Source organism: Copadichromis virginalis, unplaced genomic scaffold (genome assembly GCF_057382275.1).
Source record: "Copadichromis virginalis isolate Kocher_CV1m ecotype Utaka unplaced genomic scaffold, C_Virginalis_male_GT1.1 unmapped_scaffold_1, whole genome shotgun sequence".
NCBI classification, from domain to species: domain Eukaryota; kingdom Metazoa; phylum Chordata; class Actinopteri; order Cichliformes; family Cichlidae; genus Copadichromis; species Copadichromis virginalis.
In genome coordinates this window covers 8658672-8683913 of record NW_028188589.1, presented here as the reverse complement: position 1 = coordinate 8683913, position 25242 = coordinate 8658672, and the positions used below count along the sequence as shown (strand labels likewise).

Below are 25242 nucleotides of genomic sequence, written 5' to 3'. Positions count from 1 at the left end.
GTTTTCTATCGGTGGGGCTAAATGTTCATCGTTTCTGTTTAATTCTGCCACGGCTTCCAACAAAGCCTCAGGAATGCTGCGTTCTTCCGACATGATTTTCTTTATTTCTTAATTCACAGACTTTTACATTCGTATGCTTTTACTTTACAGGTCCTTGTGTCTGTATATCGATGCATATGTGCGAACTGTTATGGCGTACATGAAAGCGAGGTTTTCAAGGATTCTCTTCTTATGAAGCAGCCGTCGAGCTGTAAGAAAAGACGGACAGAATGTATTTTTAAACCTTACATTTTTTTTTTTTTTTTTTTTTTTTTTTTTTTTATAGAGCAGAGAAGTTTAATAGGATCGATTCATCCCCCCGTCAATTACCTCTCAGTCTCCTGAGAGGAGCTCTCAGTCTCCTGAGAGGAGGAGCTCTGGACGGTTCCTCCTCCGCCTGATTTTCTTCCGCCTGATTTTCTGTATCGGTCTCTGTCGGGGAAATAAAACAGAAGAGATTTAAGAAAACAATCTCCTCCTTCCTATTTTTTGAGAATGAAAAAACTTTTTATTTACCTCGCTCCTCCGCCTGATTGTCTTCCGCCCGATTGTCTGTAGCGGGGGATTGGTTAGGTATATCCGCAATCTCGGCTGCCGAGAAATAAAACAGAAGAGATTTAAGAAAACAATCTCCTCCTTCCTATTTTTCGAGAATGAAAAAACTTTTTATTTACCTCGCTCCTCCGCGCGATTGTCTGTAGCGGGGGTTTGTATAGGTATATCCGCAATCTCGGCTGCCGAGAAATAAAACAAAAAGAGAAAGATTTAATAAATAAAAACTTTCTAGCACGCTTTATACCACTCCAAGTCGGGAGGGGCGGTATAGCACACTCGGATTACTCCGTCACATCCTGATATTTATCGAAATGACGGATATTGCATCATATTGTTTACCTTTTGGTTTAAAAGGTATTTTCCTGCAGTTCTCCGGGTATGCGTTGACGAAAATAACGTCGTCGTCTTCTTCTTCTTTTCGCTGCGGCGGCGGCCGGGTCTGTATATTCTCGATTACCTCTGTCGAGAAATAAAGCAAAACTTTTTAAAAATCTGCTCCGGGTCGGGAGAGGCGGTATAGCACACTCGGATTACTCCGTCACATCCTGTTATTCAACAAAATGGCGGATAATGCATCATATTGTTTACCTTTGGTTTTAAAACTTTTTTCTCCGCGGTTCTCCCGGTATGCGGAGACGAAAATAGCGCCGTCTTCTCGTTCTTCTTTTCGACGCGGCGGCAGCGGAGGTTCTGCGGGGATTATGGCGTCTAATTCGCCGCGGAAAACGGCCGGATTTTTGCTGCTACTCTCTGCACTATCAATAGCCTCTGTAAGTATCAGAGTTTGGTTAAATCAAGTCTATCTAAACTTATTTAAAAAATGGTATATACTTATTTAATCGTACCGTAGTCCACTTGCGTGAAATCATTGATGTAGAAATCTAAAAGAAAGTAATCAAATTATTGACATCTCTGTTGATATATAATTTAAAGTCGTAAAGAAAAAAAAACTTACCGGGGTGAGGTACGAACAGTTCTGGCGAGATGGCCCTGGCGCTCTGATCGGCGGCGTTGTTTGAACGGAATGCTGACATAATATTCACGGATTCTTCCTCGCGATTGGTAGAACTGTCACAGTAGGGGCTGAGCAGATATCGACTCCCCTCCCGTTTCTTCTCTCATTTTATCCTAGTCTAGCGAAGCATCTGTTTTTCGCATCTTTCTCTTGACAATACCGATAGTTAGAGAGGGTTGTTTTTTTTTTTGATTGCCTTCTTGCGAACGCCGTCTGTTTTCCACATTCTGCAACGGTAAAATATGACTTTGAGACGGGTATTTGTTTTACCAAATGGGCAACAGTTGTCTGACCTTGTTCTTGCTGTTGACAAAACTCGCCTCATGGTTGACTCTTTCCCACAGAGGGGGGTGCTTTAATAAACTTATTTGAATATGAGCTTTTTTCCACTAAGACTTGTTTTATGGGGAGATGTACGAAATTATTTACCGGGTTACAAGCAATGATAATATCGGATGTTGACTCCTCAGCGTCATCATTTTCTATCTATTGAGAAAACTTATTGTTAAAGTATTGAAGAAAAAAACTCCTCCTTGGCCCACGGTGTGTGTGTGTGTGTGTGTGTGTGTGTGTGTGTGTGTGTGTGTGTGTGTGCCTTCTTGCGAACGCCGTCTGTTTTCCGCATTCTGCAACGGTAAAATACGACTTTGAGACGGATATTTGTTTTACCAAATGGACAATTGCTGTTGACAAAACTCGCCTCATGGTTGACTCTGAGAAAAAAACTCTTTCCCACAGAGGGGAATAAACTTATTCGAATATGAGCTTTTTTCCACTAAGACTTGTTTTATGGGGAGGAGATGTACGAAATTATTTACCGGGTTACAAGCAATGATAATATCGGATGTTGACTCCTCAGCGTCATCATTTTCTATCTATTGAGAAAACTTATTGTTAAAGTATTGAAGAAAAAAACTCCTCCTCGGCCCGCGGGGTGTGTGTGGGTGTGTGTGTGTGTGTGTGTGTGTGTGTGTGTGTGTGTGTGTGAAACAAGATCGCCTGTAGCTGCAATTATGGTTTGTTTTTCAGTCTCTCAAAAGGAAAAGTAGTATTCACTAAGGGATAGTTATTCGTTTTTTACACATAGACAGCCTGTAGGTTACAAGCGGATAGAAAGTTCTTCTTTTCATCACAAGCTATGGTGTATCTTAAAGGTTTTTTTTACAGCGTCTGTATTATAGGAAAATAAAATACTATTGAAATCTCTACAGGAAGTCACTCTTTATTTCCATTACAAACGCCGGTGCAGCTTAAGAAAGTAAAATTACATCCGCTCTGTCTCTCTATACATCACGGAATCATCTGCTGCATCACCGCTGTGCTTAGGGAACATGACGCATCAGGTCTGAAAATGACTAGACACTTCCGGAGTATTTCCGGTAGGGTCATAAGGTCCGGATCGAGGCCTTCCATAGTAAATATGCTGTATTTGAATATGTCATATTCAAAGCCTTCTTCTTTGGGAGAGCAGATCTCATCGGACACAGGAACGCTGCTGGGCTGCAGAAGGAAATCCATCTTGTGTCTGTGCCTTAGAAATTGTGACGGACTCCACCTCTCTGCTTTTTTATTCCCCTCCAACAGATGGCGCGCTTCCGGAGGTTTCCCCCTCCCTCTAAAAACTTTTTTTTTCCCAACAACAGATGACGCGCTTCCGGAGGTTTCCCCCCTCCCTTCTCAGGATGCAATTCGACACGCTTAGCAACAGATGACGCGCTTCCGGAGGTTTCCCCCCTCCCTTCTCAGGATGCAATTCGACACGGTTAGCAACAGATGGCGCGCTTCCGGGGTTCACCCCCCCTTCTCCGGATGCGATTCGTCACGCTCATTACACGCTTCCGGGGGGGAGGGGGGGAGGTCAAAAGGTCGTGATTAGGGCCATCAATCACTTCGGATCAAATTTTGTCATAAGCTGTATGGTATTATCTCTCTAGCTGCTTTTCAAACCAGGCTCAATCCTATGACTCTGTGAATGTAAACTTTTGTCACCTGCATGAATAACAATCCTTGATCTAGTCAGGACTGCAGTGCTCCTGTGATCCCAGCTTATAGATGGAGGCTAGCATGAGAGGCTCAGCAGCTAAAGCAGCACACCTGGGTCTCCCAGCCTATTAAAAGCAGCCCTTTGCTTCACCTGCTTCACTAAACATTATTATTATTATTTAAGCAGAGTGGTGTGATTCATGTAGGCATTGCTGTGTGACAGGAGGACTTTTCTTGAAACAGCTCGTGTGACGTGAGCTGACGTAAAAACAGTGATGTTAGCTTGATTCTCTTGGCTAAAACTATTTTAAAAAGAGGGTCAATCATGCAAATCTGCCAATAGAAGCCAAAGTTACAGCCCCTCAGAGTTTAAAGAGAAAAGGCCCGTTTCCAACACTCGGTTGTGCAAAGGGAAACAGGCCCACAGTGCCTGAGTGTGTGGGTAATTCTTCAAATAATATTCAAAAGCAAACATTTTTAAGCATGTAAATAAAATTCAATCATTTCTGCTCTTCAATACCTAAGAAATGAAAACTGGCAGATGGTCCCAAAATGTGAAACGCCTGGCTATCTGTGCATTTAGTGCTGCAAGTTTTCACTGTTTACCTTCAGAAGCATAAATCTCTGCACAGATAATGTTCATATGTGGATTCCTGGTTTTCTGGAGTTAATTGTGACCCAAAGCGTATTTTTAAAGTGGTTCCAGGCAATAAAGCCTAAAAATAAATACATCTACTTCCTTTTTCTGTGTTCCAGCCTCAGTGACTCTGACACAGTGCTGTAATATTTACACCTCTGATGAAAGCAGAGTTTGTAGTTGCAGAGAAATACTCGACTCATTTTGGGCATTTACGAGCAGGAACCTCAGAAAGCCCCTCGCTGCTTCACTGGTTAAGAAGCAAAGCAAACATTAGTTCACAGTGATGTTAATTAAGGCCCAAAGTTTAGGAACGAACGTCAGCACTTCACTAATGAATGTAATGCTGATTCATGTGCTTGTTTTGTAATGTGCATGTTGTGCATTGCTATTTCCCATATTCTTTGGCACTGATAGATGAAGAGTCTCAGGCAGGACCGAGGCTGCCAGCTGCTGACAGTGAGCAGGGAGAGAGCAGCAGAAGCTGGGCAAGAGCAGGGCACCTTCAGCCCCCTTCATCAGTCAGAAATCATTTGGGTGTCTGTGTGAAATGTCTGATTTTTAAAATCTTTTTGTAGACATATTTATTAAATGTTTAACAATTATATAGAAGAAAGACAATGTAAAGAACAAAACATGACAAAACAAAAATGAGTTGAAGTTATGAACTGTTTCTGAGAGACAAATAACACCAGGATCCTTTTTGTGTAGCTGACAGCTGGTAACTGTGCAGGGGCGGGTCTAGCAAAGTGTTGCCAGGGGGGCAGGTAGGGCATTAACAGGGAGAGGGGGGCACAAAGAAATACTTTTCTTTCTTGTTCTTTAAAATGTCTCACTTTTAATAAATAATTATCTGAATCTTACAAAAAACGTTTTCATCTGATGTAAAATGTATAGAAATCCATTATTGTACATAGTCATTTTTTAGGGTCCCATCATAATTTCTTCAGAAGTAAGTACTGCATATGATGCCAGTGTTTCCCACATTTTCTAGATTCTGCACCAGTACTGTGTGTAAAATGCATCAAAAAGTCAGTTTGATTCTTTCTCAGCTGTCTTTCTGTCTCCTTTCACTTTTTAAAGGTTGCCATGTTAGAAAACATATTTTGCCCTGCCGTGCTGTTTATTGATGTGGCAAATGAAAGGTTTATGAAAATATATCTAAATCTGTCATCAGTAATCAGCAATGATCATGTCTCACCTCTAGTCTCTGTCTTAATGTCAGGTTTCCACCGTGTGTTGTAGATGTTCAGGAGGTTAACTCGACCAACAGTCTACTTCCTGTTTAGAATACCAGGACAGGGAGGATGGTGCAGGTTTAAGTTTATTAGACTGATGCATGTATACCAACAAGACAGCGTCCATCACTGTGACAACAGCGTTTGTTTTCATTCAGAGGCTTTATGGTTTTTCCTTTAATACCTGGGGGGCCGGTCTCCAGTCAAAATGCCCGGGACCATTTTTTGTCCCAGTCCAGCCCTGGTGTCAGATCTGCATGCAGTGTCAATGAGACGATCAACAACAGATCAGACAAAACACTCAGGCGGACACTCCTCTGTAGAAGGAAACATGGAAAGTGTGAGGTAATCAGTGCACAACATCACTTTGTATTTCAGGCTGTTTTTATATAGAACTTCAGCACCAATGTAAAAGTTCTGGTTTTAGGAAGATGAAGAACATTTTCAGGAAGGATGCCGTCTGCAAGCAGAGCTGCTTGAACCTCAGCGCTGAGGTCCAGACTACTTCCTGTGAAGCCACGTGATGTAAATCTGCTGCTGTAACTTCACAGTTTACTGAAGCTAAATGCAACGTTACCATATAATCTGTTTTCAACAAAGGTTTCACTCCGTCCGGTGTTGATGGAATGATTCAGGCCGTACTCGTCAGGCTTCCCGTCGACCACACGCATTTCAGTCACAAACCCCGTGACTGACAACAAGGGAAACAGCAGAAGAAAAGATGTGGAAAATACTGGATGATGATGATGGAGGATTAACCGCGGTGGTTAAACTGTTTCCTGTCTTTGTGGGCGTACTCACAGGGAAGTTTCCAGGCACGTCAGTCTTGGTGGCTAAAGTCTCCATTTTCCAACATGTATCGCTACAGGTGCAAAGACACAACATTAATCATCAGTGTAAATATTTTAATGCTGTCCAAACTGTGTTTGCTTTGTCTGTCCTCTCGCACTCACAGAGGAAACGAGGACGCCACCTTCAACCCATCTTCAGTTGGCTCAACCATGGCCGGACTTCCTGTTGGCTTTGTGACAGCAAACCACTTGAAATGAGAGCAAACTGCAGTCAAGCACCACTTACAGCAACCTGTGGACACGCAAATGGAAAGCACTGAGAATCATACAGAAGCATAAGAGCTGTTTATTGTAACACGTGTGTGTGTGTGTGTGTGTGTGTGTGTGTGTGTGTGTGTGTGTGTGTGTGTGTGTGTGTGTGTGCACATTAATAACACACTGATGTATGTTAGTTTGATTTATGCTATATCTGAGAAAACAACTGCAGAATTTTACATCAAAGTTTCCAAAGCTGATGTTTTGTTGTTCACTCTGTTTTATATTCATATAGTTTGTTGTTTTTAAATCAGTGGACAAAATAAATATTATCACACAAAATCAGGGTGAAACATAACCAAATAACCTAAATGGTGAAGTCATTATAGAAGTACATGTTGCAAAGGTCGGCCTCCTGTATAGACTGCTAAACTGTCTGGGGGGGCCCTGCCTGTCCTCGTTGGATAAGCTCCACCCCTTTTCCATAAGACGGAGACATTTGTATGAAAATAGATGGGCAGTAAAATAAAAAATATTATGGATGACTCTGTAAATCAAAGTCGGCCTGAGGCAGAAGCAGAAACCATGAGGAGCACAGCACCACTCCCAGAAGGGCACGAAGTGAAGCCATAGCTGCTGAAGAGTGAAGACGTGATGATGGAGGAGATCACAGATGAAGATCTGCTGCCTGCTGACTCTTTATATAGAAGAGTGAGACTATCTCCCCACCAGCAGCTGCACTTATACAAACCCCAGGTGCTGGGATGGCTTTGAACATGTGACATTTTCTGCAAACACATGGACAGTTTCATAACCACAAAGATTATTCCTGCAGCGGCAGAATCGTATCCACTGTGTGAGAGGTGAACGTCAGACAGTTCTTAGAAAATGTAGTTTCTCTTTAAGCTTTTAACGTCTCTTTTACCCCCATTTGTCTAAAACTACTTGACAGCCCTTCATGTCAGAGGTTTATTACCTGTGCAGGATGGAGCACATGGTCTCAGTCAGGCTGGACACGATCACTCCTACAGGAAGTAAATGTGATTTTATTTCACCTGTGAAATGATGAAAAACAGCAGAATAGCTCACGCTAACAAACGGGTGTTGAAATGTTTCATTTTCTGCTGTTTCACAGGTCAAAAAGGGCGTCGAAGCAAACTGAAGCTGAGCTGCTGCTGCTGTTGTAGTGCAGCATCTGCTGTGTGCTTCATCAGAGAACCTTCTGTACACAGCAGACAGAGGCTGCTGCCACTGAAGTCCATCTGCTAGAGAGCTTTAAACACTGGTTATTGAAGTGGCTTTGATGATACTGATACACAGTCTTTGCTGCTGTCACAGGACAGGGATCCACCAGGGAGTAGTTGTCAGGATAAAGAGCCTTCGCTTCTCTAAATATAAACTGGATACTTGTAGGAAACTTTGGGAAGCAGCATTTTTCCTCATATCGTCTAAACTGAAGTTAGCTCAGGTGCTTCTTCCATACTTGCTCTGCAGAAAGCCAAAGAGTTTGGAGCTCTGCAAACATTTGCAGCACAGCTGGATGTTTGTAACTTTGGTCACCTCTGTATCATCCCTCAGATTCTTTCTGCACAGCTTTGAAACCATGACAGCACGAGTGATGCTGAGGAGACGTCCAGTTTAAACAGACCTTTATTCCTGGAACACAAACACATGAAGTGATGCTGCTAAAGAAGAACATTTAATCGCACTAATGAATCAAGCATCTGTTTGTCTGTCAGTCTGTCAACAGTTCCTCTGATCGACTTCAGACTTGGTGGGTATTTTGTTTTTGCAGCGGTCAAAGTCGATCAGCGTGTTGCTTTGTCTGCTGTAAATCTGCCTGTACAAAGGGAAACATGCATGTTTTAGATGCAAACTCACAACATGGCTGCATTTTTGTGATTATGTGTATTTTATATTGATTTATTCTATTATGTTTTGTATATGAATCTTTACAAGTGTGTCGATACAAAGGCTTGATTAAAACAAAGGTCTCAGCTGTGCTGTTAGGGATGCTCTCATATTTGTTTCAAATGTAATAAATCAAAGGATTTCAGGCTTTTCATCCTTTTTATTTGTTTGGTTCTAACAGCAGCTGGATAAAAACATGCAGGTGATGAATATAATTGTGTGATATTATGAGCATTGTGAATAAAGAAAGAGCAGAGATAGTAAAAAGGAAACAGGTGATGGACGTGAGATTTTCAGAACAAAAGCTCCTCAGTGAGACGATCACCTGGACACAAGGTCAGGCAGCTGGGACTCATCTAGAGAGCAAAATGGAAAAGTGATCTGTGCAGAACATCACTGTTGATTGCAGTTATTTACATCAGACTTCTTCTCTGAGATAAGAGCAGCATTTGTGGGAAAGATGACAGTATTTCCAGGCTGGATGCTGTTTGCAGGGAGAACTGAATGAAAGTCTCCTGCACCTCAGCGCTGAGGTCCACACCTGTGAACACAGATGAGGTCAATCTGCTGCAGCACGTAGAGCTTTACTGATCAGCAGGTTCAAAGGATTCAGCAGAGCGTAGAGTCAGAGCTAAATGCCACATCACCATAGAGTTTGTTAACAACAGCTTTCTTTGCCCTTTGTCTCGATGGACTGAATCAGGGATACTCGTCATACTTCACCTCAACCACGTCACTGAGAGACCCCAGCCTGACACAGCAGCAGAGATGATGAAAGCAGAAACAGCAAACAGATGCTTCAGTTGTGTTTCTCTCTGTGTGTGCGCTCACGCCCACTTGTGTGTGTGAACTTTCCACGTACCTCAGCTTGTTTCTCCAACATGAGCCATCAGGGCTGAAAAACATCACTAACACATGAATTCTTTCTCTTTTTGTTATCACCTGTGATCATGTGTCTCATGTTTCTGTCATTCACCAGTTCTTGTATAGTTACGTGTAACTAGACTTCTGTGGGACGTAAATGATTGTTTTGTATGCAGATCTGTACAAAGGATGTAAACACTTGATTACAAAGGAGATCTCAGCTGTGTTGTTATGGATGGACTTCAACGTATTTGTTAAAAAAGAGAATAAAGCAAAGTGTTTTAGCTGTTTGGGAGTTTTTGTTTGATTCGATTCAGTTTTATTTCTATGGAGTCAAATAATAAGAAAGGCTCTAGAACAGCCCTGAGTTTGTCCAGGTGACACTCCTCTGAAGAACAAAGACAAAGAGGAAGAAGGGGATTCGTTTTCAAGTCTTGTTTCTTTCAAAATAAAAGCTGAGATGTTTTGGAAGCATGATAATATTTCAGCCAGGATGCCGTCTCCAAGGAGACCTGCACCTCAGCGCTGAGCTCCACATCACGCCCTGTGAAAGCACAGATATAAATCTGCTGCAGTGAGAAGAACTTTACCCAACACAAGTGTAGAAGTAGACATTTGACTTTACCTACAACCTGTTAACAACAAAGCTTTCATTGCCTCTGCTGTTGATGTCATGTAGGACTAATCATACTTCACATCAGCCATGCACACGTCAGAGGATCTCCAGGCTTTCAGTAATAAAGCCAAGCAGATGATGTGAACATAGCAATAGTAAAACATGCATCATAATCAGCTGTATGTGTCGACTATGTGGCACCTCAGTCTTGTTGGCATGAAGAAAAGTTGTGTAACATGTAGCATAAGGGCTGCAAAGACATCATGTAGACAGCAGTCGTCTGTTAGTCGTAACGTATCTCCTGTTAAAGAGTTAAATGTGCGTTCTCCATCTCTGTCCTCTCACAGCTCGCCGTATACCAACTCCAGCTGTGGTAACCATGGCTGTGCCCATCAACACGCTGAAGCTGAGACGCCACCCGTCACTATGGCGACTCCAATAGGGTTACCTGTCAGCTGTGGACGCATGAAAGGAAAACAGCAGAAACACAGACATGTTTACTGGAACATTTCCTATTGACAGCTTTATGGAAAAGTGGTTTTAAACACTTTTCTATGTTTTATTTTGTTTATTTATGGATTTATTGTGAAAGGAATTTCAAAGGTTTAATTTGACCTTTCCCCTGTTTTTCATACAGACTGGAGACGAATGGATGGTGCTTTCTTTGTTTGTCTAAAGATAATGAATAAAACTCTACAGACATCTTAAACCACCCTCCTTTCTATATATTGTGTTATATAAATGGAAAGTATATAAGACACAAACTGAGCTTATATGATACTAAGGACCCTGGAGGTCAGTCCACCTTTATAATTCAGCACAGCCTGGAGTCTCTTAGTCAAGCTTGTTTGTGTTTTCTGTGAGGAAGTTTTCAGCAGCAGCTCTTTTCTTGGATGTTGGTTCCCTTTGTTTCCATCCTCTGTTAAGATGTTTCAGTAATGTTGAGGTCTGGGGAGGCCAATCCATGGCTGACGTCCTGTGATGCTGCATTAGCAGTTTGTTCATAGTGAAAAATGAAGCCACTGCCAATCAGACATTTGCACAGTGGATCAACTTCTGATGGTACTGTCCTGAATTCCACACCTATAATATGTTTGCACGTACTGATGAATATGTGCAGCTGATTTTCAGTCCAGTTCCTGTGTGACAGACGCCAGTCTTTCTGCCTGTGTCCTTCCTTAACAATAGAGCCATCCTTCCACTGAGACTGTTTCTGATGAGGCTTCACTGAGCAGTAGATGGATCCCTCAGCTCATCTAATCGTCCTATTTCTAACACATGACTGTCAGAAACTGTTAATCTGCTGCAGCTCTTTAACTCCTCCACTTCTTTTTTTGTAATCTCTTAGTTTCCTCATCTTTTAAGGTGGCACTGCACACCAGATCCAAAGTCAACATGCTGTTATATAATGGAGTTGAACCTGTAATGGAGTTTGATTTAAACCAATCAGCAATTAAGTGAATGATGATGAGCAAAGATGGTGGAGGTGGTGGATGAAGACCCGGACAGCTGTGGTTGGCTCCTCGTATAGAGCAGAGTGAGGTTGTGTTTGCACATTATTATAAAACCATGTTCACCATATATTTTAGCTGCAGACAATAACATGATTTCTTTGCTGTGGTGATTTTATTCCACTTTGGTAAAATGGAAAACCATCATTTCTTGCTGTAATTCACACATTATTCCAAGAGCCTCAACACGAGCCTTGTAGTCCGACCATATATAGACAAATCAATAGTTGTGTTTGTAACAGCTCATGAACATGAATCGTTCCACATTACTTTAAAATCATTGTAAACTAAACTGGAATAAATGAGTGTTTATATATAGTTTTGTCTCAGCTGTTCATACACAGTGTTTCAGTTCTTATCAGAGTCCCACCGTCTCACTGTGGTGAACCTTTAGCTCTGTTGGAAGCGTGTTGTTAGACCAGGTTTCCCTCATTTAAAAATAATCTCTCATTAGAAATGGACATGATGTCTAAGACATAGAAATGCTTATTATGGGTTCACTTGATGTCACTGAAAAGATGCACATGGGTAACGTGCAGGCCGTCCAGCTCCGAGGTTTATCTCCTCACCTCGAGTCTGCGACACTCTCTCCGTGTCCTCTCAGATAAGGGCGCGCACATTTCTGCACGATCTTCTAAATTACAAAGAGCGATTCACAAAACAGAAGCTCACAAAACACTCATCACAAACCAAAAATGGCTCCACTGAGCGTCAAACTGTCACCAGAATTTACTGATAATCTAAAGACTCACAGAACTCATTTTGTCTCATTGTGTCTTAGTTTGAGACATAAGTGCATGATCATAATACTGTGTAGTTAGATGAGACAGAGCTGATGCTTGCTCTTAATTATCCTCTTCATGTTTCCCGAGCCTCAGCAGTGGAAGCTACCATGGATAGAAAGACTACGACTCATCTTAAATCTCAAATCTTTGTCTCCAAAGAGCTGCTGATGTGTCCGATATGATCCACAAGCTTAAACTAGGATTATAAGTGTGTGCAGTGATGTGTGTGAAACCTCTGAGGACTCACACGTGTGTGCTTCAGCCCACACACACATATGAAGCACTGCGACCTCACACAGAAGTGTTTTACACATCCAACCTGAATCCTGATCATTTCTACAGTTTATTAAGTTCAGCTTCACCTGAACATCAGTGATGACGCTGCTCTGACTCCATCACAGCTCACAGCTGTTGGAATGAGTCAAACAATGAAGAAGGTTCAGAAACAGCTGATGATTTTACAGAAACATGATGCAAACATGAAAATGGACACATGATTTTTTATTAACAGACACTGTTTATGTTTCACTGTGCATGACGTCATCAACACTGACACCAGGGGGCGCTCATCAGCAGCCTGAGGAAGTGTGATAATGGGGGGAGACGCAGTGTTGTGTGTACTGCAGTCGGACAGAAGGAAAAACTTCCTCCTGAAAACATTTTCATCCTTCCCAAAAGTCTTTGAGTCAAATGTTACAAATATATAAATACAATAAAACACAGGGTCTTACATAAAATTAGTGATGCAGTTGTGCACTGAGCACCTTTCCAATGTTCCTTCCTCAGATGAGTCCAGCTGCTGAACACATTAACATCTGTATGTAAATGTAGCCGAGAACCAACCTGAGCACTGCTGGGAAAATACAAAGGCAACCATCAAAGTGCTGTATTATCTTATTTATTCTGAATGTTGACTTAGATCCACACCACGATTTATGAAACTATAGAACTAAAATAACAACAATCGTCTGCTTCTTTAAAATTTCTTTCATTACATCAAACCAGTGAAAACTGAAAAAAACAAAGAGCTGTTAGCATGTTCAGACCAACTTTGAGACAGAGACTGTAAAGTTCTGCACTTTAAATCCTGCCTGTGTTCCTGCAAATGATTCACACTGAAAGTATCTTAGTTTAGTATTGAGTGAGCCACAAAGCAGCCTGATAGCTTTAAAACAGTAAAAGTAAATGAAATTGACAGTTTCAGTGTAGCTGGATCTATTATTGGGGGGTCATGACCCCCGTAACCCCGCCTGGTCCTGAGGTCAAATCCAACATCTTGGTTTCAGAGCTTCATGTTCTCCCGTGTTTGTGTGCGTCCTCTCCGGTACTCCGGCTTCCTCCCACAGTCCAAACACATGCAGTTAGTGGGGTCAGGTTAGCTGTGAGTGGTTGTGTCTCTGTGTTATTCCACCTTAATAAATGACTTCCTGTTAGCATGAAGTGCTTCTGTAGGACTGATGTCATTTTCATGGTTGGATCATTTAAATGAAGCTGGACTCAGATGCAGTAAATAAGCTGATTGATCATTAATGAATAAAGCTGGTCAAACACATCACGTGGACACATGTGATTGTGTGTTGTAGTATTGATCCCAATGCTGGTATCAGTCCTGGATCAATAACACTGGATGGATGCGTTCAGCATGGAGCCCCTGAGCTGTGTTACAGACAAACATGGAAACTGACAGGTCTGTGTCATTCACAGTCTGTAACACTTCTAAACAACAGAGGCTGACCCAAGTGCCTCAGAGCCAGGCACGCTCACATCACAGCTCTCTAAATAAGCCAGTTTCAAAATAAGAGCTGAAAGCTGTGTTTGCTTGTGTTAGCTTATTATTGTGGAGACTAACATTCAGTGATCATGTGTTCAGACTCATAATGATTACTCTCAGAAATCCTGATCTTTGTATTTACTGTGTGTTGGATCAATAACTGAGATTCATGGTATCACACAGCTGTGCTGCTGCTGCTGTCAGCACATCTGGAACAATACGAGGTATCTGCTAGCAGACTGAGCAGGACGTGAGACCTGTGGACTGTTTAAAGCTGTCCCTCCACAGCTCACTCAGACCTGATCCACACCTCAGTGATATTCTCTGACTTCCTCAGTAGAGACAGAAACCATTCAGATCTGGGACCATCAGCTGACTGATGATGTCACACAGACTGTGTTTTTCAGGAACAGTGATTCTGATGTGAGCCTGCTAGCTGACAGCAGACCTGATGAAAGCACATGTTCACATCTGTGAGGACAGACTGGACTCTTTGACTGCACCTTGGTTCTCCTCAGAGGTCTGTACAGGAGCATGTCCACCCCCACTGAAGATCTCAGTCACTGTGAAACATAGAAAGCTGCTTGTGTGGCCTCTGCCTCACATGTAGATACAGCTACAGGTTTCTCTGTCAGTCAGACTGAAACAGTGTCCTGATGCTGCATCATTCAGCTCTGTGCCCCAGTCAGCATCACTGGGAGCTACCAGTGTTTCTGCCCTTTTCCTGTAACACTACACTCAGCACAGGCTCAGCTGGTATCCAGTGTTGGACTTTGGCTTCAGCTGCTGTGATAGATCCTCTAACATAGATCAGCTCTGCTACATGTTGTTAGATAAGTGCAGCTGCTGTCATGTCCTGATGTTTCTCTGGCTCAGCAGCTTCTCCATCAGAGGTTCACATGGAGCTGATCCAGTATCTCCAGTAACTGTGTTCTGTGCCTCACTGGTTCATCCTTCTGTCTGTGTGACGTCAGTCAGATGTTGAAGTTAAACTCTGTAATCTTCACTGTGTCACAGAGTTCAGTGAGTCCCGTTATTCACAGTATCAATCAGATCATCAGAGAACAGCTGATCAGCAATCAGTGGTGCCAACAGCGCCTCCTGTGGTGAGAGGATGCAATAATGCAATGTAGCATTTTTCCACTCAACACTTGCAGTCATGGAAACTGTCTGTTGGATCTGTGTGACGTTGCTTTCTTGGTTAGAGTTCCTCACAAATGTCCAGATGATTCTTCTAATGAGGCGTCGACCATGTTTGCAGCTCTTTGGAAGAAAACGTCGCCCTTTGCCATCCTTACTTTTCTTTGACTTCTTCAAATGCAGCTGAACTCCAGCTGGTATTTTCTTGGACTTTGCAGCTGTTTCTGGTCATCAGTTCATTCCTGCAAACCTCTGAAGCTGAACAACAATGATGCTGCATTGCTGGCTGATCCCAAAAGGTTGATTCTGTTCATCTGGACGTTTTCAGAAACGTTTGCTCACTGATCAGGTGACTTCTTCAGTCTCAGCTGACTGCAGCTTTACAAGCTTACAAACAGCACATTTGCACAATGACTGAAAGCAGCAGCACCTGATATATATGATACTAATATAATACATATACATATATAATCCATACTAATGATGAAGGAACTGAGCTCACAGTCCATTGTTCATTCAGTGAACTACTCAGTTTATTTTGGGCCTCAGAAATGCTCACTCTGTTTGTACATCACTGTCAGCAATAGACTCATTCTGCTGTGTGGACAGGAACACATGTGACATCACTTCCTGTTTGTTTGTGACTGAAGAGGAAGAAGTTTACAAGGAATCATTTAGAAGAGTTTCAAACATCAACTGATTGAATCCATGAATCTGAAAACGTGTTTGTGAGTGAAAGAGACAGACATGTACAGACTGAACTATCTGTTCAACAGTCAGAGTGTTTCTGTAACAGGAGACACTCTTTACACTCCACTCAGCACAGGGACACTGAGCCACCAGGAGACCAGTAATAAAACCCAAACCCAGGATAAAGAGTTTGAGTGAATGTGGTGTTGAAGGTGTGGAGGTGGATCAGAGTGTCAGAGGAGACTCTGTAGAAGGACAGAGTGCCAGCAGGACAGTCCACATACACTGCTGCTCTGTGAGAGACAGAGGAGGAGGAGGAGATGGATGTTTTTATATTATTGTGCCAGACATAACGAGGACCATCATCAGAGCAGATCAGACTCCAGGACTGATCATTGTTTCCAAACACACAGTCATCACTGTCTCCTTTCCTTCTGATGCTTCTGTAACTCACTGATATATAAACGCCTCCTCTCCACTCGACCTCCCAGTAACAGCGACCAGTCAGACCATTTCTACACAGCAGCTGAGGATAAAAACCATCAAATCTGTCTGGATGATCAGGATATGACTGAACCTCCTCCACACGTGTCACCTTCCTGTTGTTGTCAGACAGTTGGAGCTTTGTGTTCACTGTGTTTGTGTCGATTGTGAGTTGACAGGAATCTGATGGAGAGAACAAACACAATCCAGCTGCAGTTATTGATCCATCATCTGTTCATTGATTGACACTTTGATGATGACTCCTGACATGATGAAGATGGTTGAATGTGTGCTGCTTTGTTTTCATGAATCCCATTAAAAACACACTTACACTTCCTCAGACCTGGTCTCAACCATCGGACTCCAGCAGGCTCCACCCTGAAAGGAGGAGGGGGGTCAGAGCAGCACAGTCAGCATGCACACATGGACATTACATGGCTCTCACACACACACTGTTACACACTGAGCTCAAAGCTCGGCTCCACTGTTTTATTTCAACTTTGTTTTATTAATTTCAACAATGACATACAAAGTTAGCAACAGCTAAGTCCATCTTGATTTCAGAACAGTGGTATGTCCATTATACCCTCCAACCCCCCAACCCAAATTGTCCCCCTACCAGGTCTACAATAGACAAAACACTGCAGAAAACCAGTTTCTGCCCACACACACACACACACACACACACGCACACACACACACACAAAAACCTAAAAAATAAATTTAGAAAAAAAAAAAAAAAAAAAAAAAAAAAACCAACACCTCAGGACCCATACACATAACAAGCATAACCCCCAAAAAACAACAACCACAACTCCCCCCCCCCCCCCCCCGCCCCGTAACCAAACAGACAAACAAAAACAAACAAAACAAAAACAGAGAAAACAAATAACAGAGAAAGGACCAAGCAAAACAAAAGGAAAAACAAATAGATAAGGTATAAATAAGATTAAAAAAAACAAAAACAAAAAAACATTATAATGTAGCTTCGCTCAGTTCACTGCAGACTCAGGAAGTAAAGTAATAGTGTCGACCAGCAAGAGAAATGATTTCCAGATTTTATTAAATTCCCTAATAGAACCTTTTAGAGAGAATCTAAGTTTTTCCAGCTTTAAGTTAAAGAGTACATCTCTCACCCAATGGTCATGAGTTGGGGGGTGGGGAAGCTTCCACTTCAACAGAATAAGCCTCCGGGCCAGTAAAGTGGTAAAGGCTAGGGCCTGTTTGAGGGGACCAGATAAGTTCAAGTCAGGAGGAATGCCAAAAATTGCAGAGAGTGGGTTAGGAAGGACAGTCTGGCCATATGCTTGGCTAAGTGTGTCGAATATATTCCTCCAAAATGCACTCAGTTTCGAACATGACCAAAACATGTGGACATGGTTGGCAGGCGATAGTCCACATCTGCTACAGGCATCACTGATGGTTGGATAGATTTTAGATAATTTTGCGTTTGTATAGTGTACTTTATAGACCACCTTACACTGAATCAAAGCATGACGAGCACAAATTGAAGACGAGTGAATCAATTTCAAAGCACGATCCCACTGCTGTTCTGGCAGGGTTGTCTGAAGCTCTTCCTCCCATCTCAGCTTAATATGAGAAATGGATTTGGGGACCAAAGCATCTAGTATTTTATACAAGGCTGATATCAGTCTGTTTTGATGAGGGTTCGTCTGCAGGATGATATCCAGATTTGTTTCTGGAGGCCGATTGGGAAAGTGAGGGAACTGCGTTTTTACAAAATTTCTAGCCTGAAGATAGCGAAAAAAGTTGGAGTTAGGCAGGTCGTATTTGGACGATAGGTCAGCAAAAGATAGAAAGGTGTCCTGACTATACAAGTCCTTAACAGTCCTAAGTCCGTTATCTTTCCAACTATTAAAGGCCGCATCAATGTTTGAAGGTGCAAAATTAAAAATTTTTGATAAAGGTGTTAGCAAAGACGGTCCAAGTAGCCCGAAGTATTTTCTGAACTGTCGCCAAATAGTTACTGTTTCCTTAGCTATTAGATTATCCCCAACAAGGGTTGGAGAAAAAGGGAGTGGTGAGCTGAGTATTGATGATAATGAGTAACAGCTAGATGCAGTTTCCATTTGTACCCAGGCTGTTACAGGGGGGTCGTTATGAACCCATTGTAAAAGTTTTTGTATGTTAGCTGCCCAATAGTAGTGTCTAAAATTGGGCAAACCAAGACCACCATCACTTTTAGAGGACTGAAGAATAGACTTGCAAATTCTAGCTTGTTTCCCTCCCCATATGAAATGTAACAGAATCTTTTCTAACTTGTCAAAAAATGCCTTGGTAAGAAAAATTGGGACATGTTGAAAAAGATACAAGAATTTTGGGAGGACACTCATCTTTATCAGGTTAACTCTCCCTGCCACTGACAATGGTAGAGAAGTCCAACGGTCACAATCTTTCCCAACATTTTCTAGTAGGGATAGAAAATTCTCCCTCATCATTTTATGTATAGAAGAGGAAATAAAAAACCCCAAATATCTAAATCCGGTTTCTGTCCACTTAAAAGGCACTATTGAGTGGGGAAGAGCTCTGGCCAGGGAATTAAGGGGTTGCAACTCACTTTTTTGATAATTGACCTTATATCCTGACAGTGTACCATATTGGTCCAGTATGTCAAAAAGCACCGGGAATGAGTTTAGAGGGTCAGAAATGTACAGGAGCAAGTCATCTGCATAAAGGGAGAGTTTGTGAGTCACACCGAACCTTGTAATGCCTTTAAATCTATCCTCTGAACGCAGCCATATTGCAAGAGGCTCGATAGCAATGGCGAATAGGAGGGGTGAGAGAGGGCACCCTTGCCTAGTGCCCCTCTCAAGTGGAAAAGGCAAAGACAAGTTGTTGTTAGTACGAATACAGGTGGATGGCGAGGAATATAGTAGCTTAACCCAGAGAATAAAGTCAGCCCCCAAGCCAAACCTATCCATCACCTCATAGAGGAAGCTCCACTCGACGCGGTCGAAAGCTTTCTCCGCGTCAAGAGATACCACAACCTCTGGAATTGAGTTGCACGATGTATGGATAATATTCAAGAGGCGTCTTGAATTGTCATATGAGTGCCTGCCGGCCATAAACCCCGTCTGGTCAAAGGCGATAATTTGTGACAGAACACGTTGTAGCCTAAGTGCGAGGATTTTAGATAGTATTTTAAAATCAATATTTAAAAGAGAAATTGGTCTGTAACTACTGCACAACAAAGGATCCTTATCCTTTTTCAAGATTAAACAAATAGTAGCTTCGGACAAAGTCTTGGGTAATTGACATTTTGAAAAGGCTTCATTATACATATCTTTCAACAACGGTGCCATAAGATCAGAATTGACTTTATAGTATTCTGCAGAGTAACCGTCAGGGCCCGGCGATTTACCTGTGTTTAAGGATTTAATGGCTTCTTGTACCTCTACTACTGTCACGGTTTGCGGGGCAAGCCGTGTGGATTTGTAGTAAGGACCCAAAAGGCGGCAGCTCTGGTGCAGGTGAGTGTTTATTTACAGCAGTGGGTACAAACAGCAACGGGGTGTGAACATGAAACCGAAACCTAAACTGGGTAAACTAACAACACAAACCAGGAATGACGGTGCAGGGAGGTCCGGGGAAATACATACAGGGAGACCGAGGGGAAACAACACAGACGAACCAGCAACTACTATGACAGAAGACACAACTTAAATACACTCAGAGAACACAGGGGGATTACATACAGGTGGGAACACAGCTGGGAGTAATTAACATGACGAGACTAGGGAGGCAAACTGAAAACACTCACATAAGACACAGACCTTCACAATAAAACAGGAACTTACACATGAAAGGACACAAACTAAGAAACGCGGACTAGATACAGGAACACACGGGCAGAACAGAGTAAACACTAACCAGAGGAAGAACAGAACCAAAATCGCGAAGAGAAAACACAAAACGCTGGGTCAAAAGGACCCAGGATCATGACAACTACAGTGATAGGTCCCCCTAATCCTTTCGTCAGATCTCTATCTATTCTTGGAAAATGTATATTTTGGAGAGTTTCTTCTGATAGAGGGGGAGAACTTGAAGTGTACAGATTGGAATAGAAACTTACAAATACTTTATTAATTCCCTCTGGGTCCGATATTATGTCACCAGCAGCAGACTTGACCTTTGGGATTAGCTTAGAGGTTGCTTCGGCACGGGCTTGATAAGCCAGAAGTTTCCCTGCCTTGTCGCCAGATTCAAAAAAGCGTTGCTTAGTCTTAATTAATTGAACCATAGCTGTTGCGGTGGTGGTTAAATTGAGACTGGCTTGAACTTTCACACGTTCTGTATAGAGGTTAGGATCTGGGTTTGATGCATATCTGCCATCTAGATCTTTGATCTTATTCAATAAACTGGACGTGTAAGTTAACTCTTTCTTCTTTAAATTTGACACAAATCCTATAAGCTGGCCTCTCATGTAGGCTTTCGACGTTTCCCATAATACACCTCTTGACACTTCAGTAGAATCGTTCAACTCAAGGAAAAGTGAGAACTGTGATCTCAAAAAATGTGTGTAGTCATCCCTTATCAACAGGCTAGAGTTAAATCTCCAATGTTTAATGGGTCGAGACGGGGTCGCTAATACCACATCAAAAGAAACTGGTGAATGATCTGAAATGGCGATAGCATGATACTGACAATGGCTAATTTTACAGAGAAACCTAATATCAACAAGAAAAAAGTCTATACGTGTATATGTACGGTGGGGATGAGAGAAAAAGGAAAATGCCTTAGTAGTGGGATTCGCATGTCGCCATGGATCCACAATCCCCAGCTGAGTTTTGAAAAATTCTAGGGTTTTAGCAGATTTATTCAGGGAACAGGCCTTAGTTGACGATCTATCCAGCAGAGTGTCCTGAACCAAGTTAAAATCACCTCCAATAATAAGATGATAGTTTTCCAGATTTGGAAGTGAAGAGAAAAGTTTAGCTATAAAAGAGTCGTCATCCCAGTTCGGCCCGTACACGCTAGCCAGTATCACAAGTGAGCCCTGCAAGTTTCCTGGCACAAATGTGAAACGGCCATCTGGATCAGCAATAACTCTATGTTGCTCAAACAGAATATTATTACGAATAAGTATGGCTGTCCCTCTGGCCTTGGCGTTAAATTTGGAATGATATATATTGCCGATCCAGTTTCTCTTGAGTCGCCTCACTTCTCTGTTGCAGAGATGTGTCTCTTGAAGAAAAAACACATCTCCTTTAAGCTGCTGTAAATGCGCCATAACTTTGTTAACTTTGGTTGCATTCCCCACCCCTCTCACATTCCAGGAGACAATTCTAAGACCATTGATTGTGCTCGACATACCTTACTATATTCAGACAGGTCTTTGGTTTGACAAGTTGACCGTGGCCAGGGGAAAGCTGGTGTCTGTATTTGAGGTAGTAGACTGTGAACAGAACTGGGGGAAAAAAAAAAAAAAAAAAAAAACAGAAAGAAAAATAAGTAAATAAAATAAAATAAAATAAAATAAAATAAATAAGACACAACAACAACAACAACAACAGAAAAAACATAAAACAAGACAATACATACATGCAGATCGAACAACATAAATTGGACCTGGATACCCCCGAAAACAAAACTTGCAAGTGTCCATTGCACAGCAGGGTGTAAACATTCCCATGTGAAGACTTCGCCATCACAACTCTTATCAAATGGCTTGCTTCCCTGTGGCGGCAAGGTCTCACTATGAAAATATGCCTTGTCAATATTCTGCTAGAAAAAATTGAGGAACTAGGATGTATCTTACTATACAAAAACGGACAGAAGAAAAGCACAAAAAAGGCAGGCTGGGGTATTGTTGTCCCCCATTTGTACATGGCAGGAATCAAACTGTAGGAGAGGCAATAATAATGAAAAAATGTGTGTTTATATAAAGTAAAACAGTATATACATATATGTATACGTAGCAGACTAGCGTGCCAACAGTGATATTAGAACAAAATATAAACAGGGGTATTATAAAGGAAAATGAGAGAAAAACAGAAAAAACAATGAGGTTAGAATTACTCAAACCATGCTGTCCTCTAGGTACCAAACATCAAACTAAAATGTCATGAGCCCTTCTATGGAAGTGGCAGGATCCAACCATGACCCTCAGATCAGGTTTCCAGAATGTTAGAACTCAGGGGACGGTGTAAGGCGATATAGCTCCGAGCGTCGCCTGGTGACGCCAGTCGCTTCCGGTTCCCTTCGTCAGTCATAACGAACAGTTTGGCCGGGTAGCGAAGCTGAGGCTTGAGTCCAAGATCGTACAACTCCTTCATAACTCCGCAGTAAGCGGACCGTTGTTCCAGCACCTCAGGGCAATAGTCCTCGACAATATGGATGGGGGTGTCCTTATATTTCAGTTTACCCCGCATTTCCCGAGCTTTGCGCACAACGAGCTCACGGGTCTGGTAGCTATGGAAACAGACAACAACCGCTCGGGGTTTCGCGTTGGGGCCTGGTCTTGCCACCAGTGCCCGGTGGGCTCGATCCAACTCCGGGGCCGTTTTCAAAACGTCCACTCCAAATATGTCCACAAGCACCTGAGAAAAGAACACAGTCGGCCTGGGCCATTCAATATTTTCAGGGACCCCCAAGAGGCGAATATTGTTGCGGCGGCTCCTGCTTTCAACGTCGATTAGCCTAGCTCTCAGCTTCTCGTTATCCTCCGCCACCACCGCTAACTTAGCCACCACGTTCTGGAGCTCCGCGCTCGTAGTTGTGGCCATAGTTTCCAAGGCTGTAATCCGTTGGTCATGGTTGTTGAGAGTCGTTTGGATGCTGTCCAGCTTGTTTTCAAGTCGCTGAACGGATGTCTTGAATTCTGCCGAAAGCGAGGCTTTGTGCTCGTCCAGCGTGGTCTTTAGCATAGCCATGATGGCTTCATTAGCCGCAGCGAGCTCATCTCTTTTTTGCTCCTGGTTCCTGGTGTTTCTACTGGTCATCTTGGCAGATTATGACACCAGACACACAATACCACCAATACAACTCCACACTTTGTTGCGGGTAGTGAGAAATTATCAAGTAGTTGTGATAAAAGTAGAAGCCCAGCGAAGAGCGACTATTTCGACATGCCGTCTACCGGAAGTCCTCCGGCTCCACTGTTTTATTCAAAGAAATCTACATTTATTTATCAGCACATTTAAAAACAGCTTGAGCCAAAGTGCTGCACAGAGTAGAGAGAAAATAGGAAACATACACAGTAATGACTATAAAGACTGGTCAGGATTGAAAGCTACAGAGTACAAATGTGTTTCCAACCGGCTTTTAAAAATGTCCAGTGTTGGTGACGACCTGATGTGAAGGGCGACTGTTCCAGAGTTTGGCTGCAGCCATCGATAAAGCTCACCTCTGTTTTTACGTCTAGTTCTGGTCAGAAGCTGCTTATCTGCAGACCTGAGGGCTCCACTTGGATTCTTTTGTTAAAGAGAGATAAGATGGAGCCAATCCATTCACAGATTTAAAGACAACCAGATCTGGAAGTGGATTCTACCACGTACTGGTAACCAGTGGAAAAAGCTGGTGATGGGTCGTCTAGCACAGACCCACCGCTGGAACCAGACAATTGATGAGGGAGAGAACTGTGACAGCGCCGTTCCTTCACTTGACCTCAGTCGCTCTCGTCTGCTCCCTCGTAACACTGCTCTTTATTGAGCTTACATGAATATGCACAAGTTCATTATGACGTCTTACACAGGTATGAACAAAGAGTACCAGTCTGTGCATAGTGTGTGTGTGTGTGTGTGTGTGTGTGTTCCAGATGTGACCCTGTGACCCCAAAGCTGGTGCTAAGAGTCCAGCGGTCCCCCTAACAAAGGGCTCTTATACTTAACCAGACACAGAGTAGGTGTCCTCCTACACCAGGGGTCTGAAACTCGCGGCCCGCGGGCCGATTGCGGCCCGCAGGACGATAGTTTTTGGCCCCACCTTAATATGAAAATGTAATGTTAGTTTGATAATGTATGACACTTTACAGTGTTGTGGGCGGAGCTGAATTAACCCACCAATCAGGGTGGGATATGGATCTCAGGGGACACCAGCCGGGCTTGATGCAAGCAGGGAAACATTTGTCAATGAGTCAAAGTTCCAGCAGCGTTGCCCTGGAGTGTTTCTTTCTTTCCTGTGCCTGGCTGGCTTCCTCCTTTCTATTGGGCAAACGCCGACATTCGCCCCAGCGCGCTGCGTTCACAACACTTCAAAAAAAGTTGTTTTTTTAAGTTGCTGCCCAGCGGGACATTATACGTATATAGATTTATACACACGTCAGTGGGATTTAAAGTTATTTTTCCACAGAGAGAGATCTCATATTAACTCTCACAGTGATGCGTAGGCGGCGGGATAAAAGAAAAGTCATGAACTCAATGCAGCCCAATTTAGTCTGCAGTCACATAGCGACACCTGTTCATCGGCAACAACAGTCCCCGGTAACCCGGACTAATTATAGGGTCGCACCGTAATTTGTGGCTCCATGTTTTTATTTGCATCACTGCGTTTGCATTGCAGCAAACATGAACATTACATATATTTCAATATAATGTAAAAGCAGTCAAAACAACTAACATCAGAAACAGCTGATGTTATTTGTTATATGTCACGGTGTCGTTTCCGCTTCTTTCTCCTGTAACAACAGCCCGGCGCCGTGAGCAGTCGCCTTTTTTGCGCTCGCTATCCCTGCACTTTCTACCATCTGCAAACGCCACGGTGTTCGTGTCGTCATGAAAGACATGAACATCGAGCGTAAAAACAAAGGAGACTGCTACCGGCTTTTTATCTGCCGATCGCCGTGCTACGGTTGCAAGAAAAAGAAGCAGAAATGACGTTCTCTACGCGTTGAGACGTTCCCCGTCCGTCGGCTAAACGCTTGATTGAAACTTCAATGCGACAGTGACACCAAGTAGAATTATAAATGTCACATAGCGCCAAACATGTCTTTTTCAAAGC

The 25242-nt window shown here is 42.7% G+C and overlaps 1 protein-coding gene and 3 long non-coding RNA genes across 4 annotated transcripts in view; all 4 read right to left on the bottom strand.

Annotated features, from left to right (window-relative positions):
* Positions 1 to 379: 379 nt before the first annotated feature.
* LOC146679763 (uncharacterized) lies at positions 380 to 775 on the bottom strand. The gene is made up of 3 exons (XR_014918646.1): positions 714 to 775; positions 556 to 630; positions 380 to 471 (listed from the first exon to the last, which is right to left on the bottom strand). It is a non-coding gene; the product is annotated as an uncharacterized LOC146679763 (long non-coding RNA).
* Positions 776 to 939: 164 nt separating this feature from the next.
* On the bottom strand, positions 940 to 1860 carry LOC146679762 (uncharacterized). Its single transcript, XR_014918647.1, has 3 exons — positions 1440 to 1860; positions 1183 to 1362; positions 940 to 1053 (listed from the first exon to the last, which is right to left on the bottom strand). It is a non-coding gene; the product is annotated as an uncharacterized LOC146679762 (long non-coding RNA).
* Positions 1861 to 5119: 3259 nt separating this feature from the next.
* LOC146679761 (uncharacterized) lies at positions 5120 to 6848 on the bottom strand. The gene is made up of 3 exons (XR_014918571.1): positions 6421 to 6848; positions 6269 to 6329; positions 5120 to 6158 (listed from the first exon to the last, which is right to left on the bottom strand). It is a non-coding gene; the product is annotated as an uncharacterized LOC146679761 (long non-coding RNA).
* An 8789-nt stretch (positions 6849 to 15637) lies between these two features.
* The window catches only part of LOC146679757 (protein NLRC3-like), a 35957-nt gene continuing 26352 nt past the window's right edge, over positions 15638 to 25242 (bottom strand). Inside the window, exons 7-8 of the mRNA XM_085450169.1 lie at positions 16616 to 16662; positions 15638 to 16467 (exon numbers count right to left, since the gene is read on the bottom strand). Of these exons, the coding sequence (XP_085306295.1) occupies positions 15929 to 16467; positions 16616 to 16662 (586 nt within the window). The 3' untranslated portion in view covers positions 15638 to 15928. The remainder of the gene's footprint in view (positions 16468 to 16615; positions 16663 to 25242) is intronic.